Source organism: Trypanosoma rangeli (genome assembly GCF_003719475.1).
Source record: "Trypanosoma rangeli strain AM80 chromosome Unknown Tra_15.4_contig_00364, whole genome shotgun sequence".
Taxonomy (NCBI): domain Eukaryota; phylum Euglenozoa; class Kinetoplastea; order Trypanosomatida; family Trypanosomatidae; genus Trypanosoma; species Trypanosoma rangeli.
In genome coordinates this window covers 13,866-16,946 of record NW_021706110.1, presented here as the reverse complement: position 1 = coordinate 16,946, position 3,081 = coordinate 13,866, and the positions used below count along the sequence as shown (strand labels likewise).

The 3,081-nt window shown below is 46.6% G+C and overlaps 2 protein-coding genes across 2 annotated transcripts, besides 3 other annotated features; both read left to right on the top strand.

Annotated features, from left to right (window-relative positions):
• Positions 1 to 338: 338 nt before the first annotated feature.
• Positions 339 to 360: a microsatellite.
• A 536-nt stretch (positions 361 to 896) lies between these two features.
• TraAM80_08011 (uncharacterized protein) lies at positions 897 to 1,409 on the top strand (the record flags this gene model as incomplete). Its single annotated transcript, XM_029384775.1, has 1 exon — positions 897 to 1,409. One exon carries the CDS (start codon positions 897 to 899, stop codon positions 1,407 to 1,409), a length of 513 nt encoding a protein of 170 aa, XP_029235371.1.
• Positions 1,410 to 1,419: 10 nt separating this feature from the next.
• Positions 1,420 to 1,439: a microsatellite.
• A 246-nt stretch (positions 1,440 to 1,685) lies between these two features.
• Positions 1,686 to 1,716: a microsatellite.
• Positions 1,717 to 1,862: 146 nt separating this feature from the next.
• Positions 1,863 to 3,026, top strand: TraAM80_08010 (metallopeptidase; the record flags this gene model as incomplete). The annotated part of the gene is made up of 1 exon (XM_029384774.1): positions 1,863 to 3,026. The coding sequence occupies one exon, from the start codon at positions 1,863 to 1,865 to the stop codon at positions 3,024 to 3,026; it is 1,164 nt and encodes a 387-aa protein (XP_029235370.1).
• Between the last annotated feature and the right edge of the window lie 55 nt (positions 3,027 to 3,081).

Sequence of the window (3,081 nt, the reverse complement as noted above, 5' to 3'; positions counted from 1 at the left end):
TTTGCGGCCTGCTCGGTCCCCCAACCCTGGTTTGCTTTCAGCCGGCAACGATCGAGGTGATGTCGCTGACCTGTTGGAGGAGGGAGCGCCGTGAGTTTTACGGTTTGCTTTGTCTGGTGTCGGCTTCAAGCAGGAACTTCGGCGCGGTGGAATGCGTTTTAACAGGCGTGCATTGCGGCCTCGCCGATCCTACGACATCGTGGAGGAAGAAACGTATATGGAAAGAGTGCTTCACGTTCAGCTTTCACATCTTTGCACAGCGGTGAAGGTGAAGCTGACGACAGTCAGTTAGGGGCGGGGTGAAGACACACGTGTCGATGGAAGATGACGGTTTTCACATGTATATATACATATATATATCAGACTTATCTTGTCGTTAGCAGAGTTTTTCTTCTTGTTTTTATCAATGTTAAATTCAAGGAGTTTTCAAAGTGGAACATTTTAAATGCCTTTTTATTCTGCCTATTGAGTTTATTGTTTGTTAAAATTAGATGAGTGTAACATATTGAGTTAAAATTTGGATATTTTCGCTTTAAAAAATTTTTTGACATTTTTTATGGGAAACAATTTGCGAGCAATGCACTCAAATGCGTATATTTAATGAAAGTGTTCTATTTTTTATTTTTATTTTTCCCTTTCATCTTTTTTACAATGAACTGGTACGAAGGAATGAGGGATCTCGATGCTTTATCGGAAATGAGCTGTGCCTGTACTTAGCACTCTATGACCTTTGAGGATATCTTTGGCTGGAAAGCTTCAGGGAAACTGGAGCGGAAACTTTCTTCTATATGTATATAGGTTGTTGTTGGTGGGCTCTTTCCTCTTTATTTACATGATCTTGTCTATTCTTGTTTTTTTTTGTTCTGCTATAGTGGTGAGAGGTAGAACGAAGTTGAATGCCGGAAATTACGACGCCGTTCTTGCTCACTATGCGAGGAGGCGAGCAGATGCATTTGCGGGAGAAACCACGTGAGCCGCAGTCGCTTGCGTTTATTACCGCGCTAACAACACTTGTGTTCACACGACGTCTTGGGAAGGCGCCATTGACCCCAGTGACTGTATCTCTAGTTGCGCTCTGCGACACGGTGGGGACGGATGCAAGTCGTGACAAACGTTTTACCATCGCCAGTCACCAGTTTGCTGCATCAGAACCTGCTAGCGCGGAAAGTGAGAAGACGGAGGATACAGCTGTGGTGTTGCTACGCTCACCCATAGTGTTGTCATCCTCTGGCCCTGTTCGCGCGCTGGAGGTGCGGTGCACAGAGACGAGGTGTCAGAACCTCACACGGAGTCAACTTGCTGACGCTGCAGTCTATGGTGTTACCATGCATGGAATGCAGCAGACCACGCTGACGAAGGCGCAGGTGAGGTTGCTCTGTGGTGCTGGTAACGAGACGAGACTGAAATGAGGACCATTTAATATATATATATATATGTATCCTCCTTTTTTATGAGTGGAACGATGGAACTGGATCCAGGAAGATTTATCCATGGCGAGAGGGAGAGGTACGGTTTTTTAAAAAAGTAATAATGCTGCACCACCAAACATAAATCTCTTTATGAGAGGGCGCCGCATAAGAGGGTCCTTCACTACGGTGGCACGTATTGCCTTCATTGTGTGTCTCGCATGGCGTTAAATTTATTCTTTGTGAATGGACAAGTTTCGTTTTTCTTCTTCTTCTTGCGTGTGTGTGTGTGTGTGTGAGTGTGTGTGTGGTGGCAGAAATTGCGACGTTCATTGAAGGAACAAGAAGAGAAGGATACATTTATACAAGCAGAAGAATACTATTCTTATCTGTAAGCAAAAAACACGGGGGTGGGGGTGGGTGGGAAGCTTGCCTTTATTATTATTATTATGAATGATGACAATGCAACATGACATGACGCGCAGCCTTTGGGAGATGGATAACTTTGTGGTCACGGATGATACCTTCTCATTCCCCAATATTGAACGCATGGAAGAGCTGCACAAGACGCAGCCGTGGAAGAGGTCACCACGCTACTTTCAACGGGTGAAGGTCTCTATTCTGGCTGCGCTGCAGATGATAAGCCATGCGCAACGTGGAAGTCCCAACGTGACGTGTTCCGATGACGGTGACGCTGGCTCTGCTTCTTTTTCATCCATACGAGATGAACCTCGTCACGAGAATTGGTTTGAGGTGATGGGTCTAATGTTGGGTCACTTTACCGAGGAGGAAATGATTGTGACAAGTGCCTTTGCACTCCCCGTCGACGCCTCCGAGGTGGAGTGCGCCATGAATGATGCATCACAGCTGTATATGCTGGACTACCTTCAGTACCATCAGCGTTGTGGGTCGCAGGAAGGTTGCATTGGGTGGTACCACAGTCATCCTGGCTACACCTGTTTTCTTTCAGGTACGGATGTCAGCACACAGCAGCTTGGACAGACAGCACAGGACCCGTGGCTGGCCATTGTCGTAGACCCGGTACGCACCATATCCACTGGCAGGTTAGATATGAAGGCTTTCCGCACATTTTCAGAGGAATACGCAGCATCTTTACAGGAGATACATCAACAGGTGAGCGGAAGACACCGGACGAACTCAACACCCACGTGGGTGTCTTCAGACCGTATTAAAGAGTACGGCATACACGCGCACCGCTACTATGAGCTTCCTATCACGCTTGTGCGCAGCAAAAGCGATGAGGCTCTAATAGACTGTTTGTGGTCTCGTTACTGGGCACTGACTTTTCGTTCAAACCCACTCACTACGAATAGGAAGCTCATGACACAACATATTCATGAACTGACTGACGTGCTTGAGAGTGAACTTGCATCTGGACGTAAAAGGGTGGTGAAGGACGATGAATGTCAGTTTGATAATAAATCACAAAGTAAGGAGCAATACACGGACGCCGTTGGCAACAGTGACGAGACGCACGACAGCAGCGAAACGTTTAAGGAAAAGAGTCTTCATGCGCGCTACTTGGCATCTGTGTTGGACTCAGAGGTGGTATTGGGTGGCACACTTTTGGCGGTTAAAAATTGTGTTTTTCAATCCTAACGCTTTGCTCAACTCCTGTGTACATTTGCATTGCATCAGTAGGAAGCAACACGTT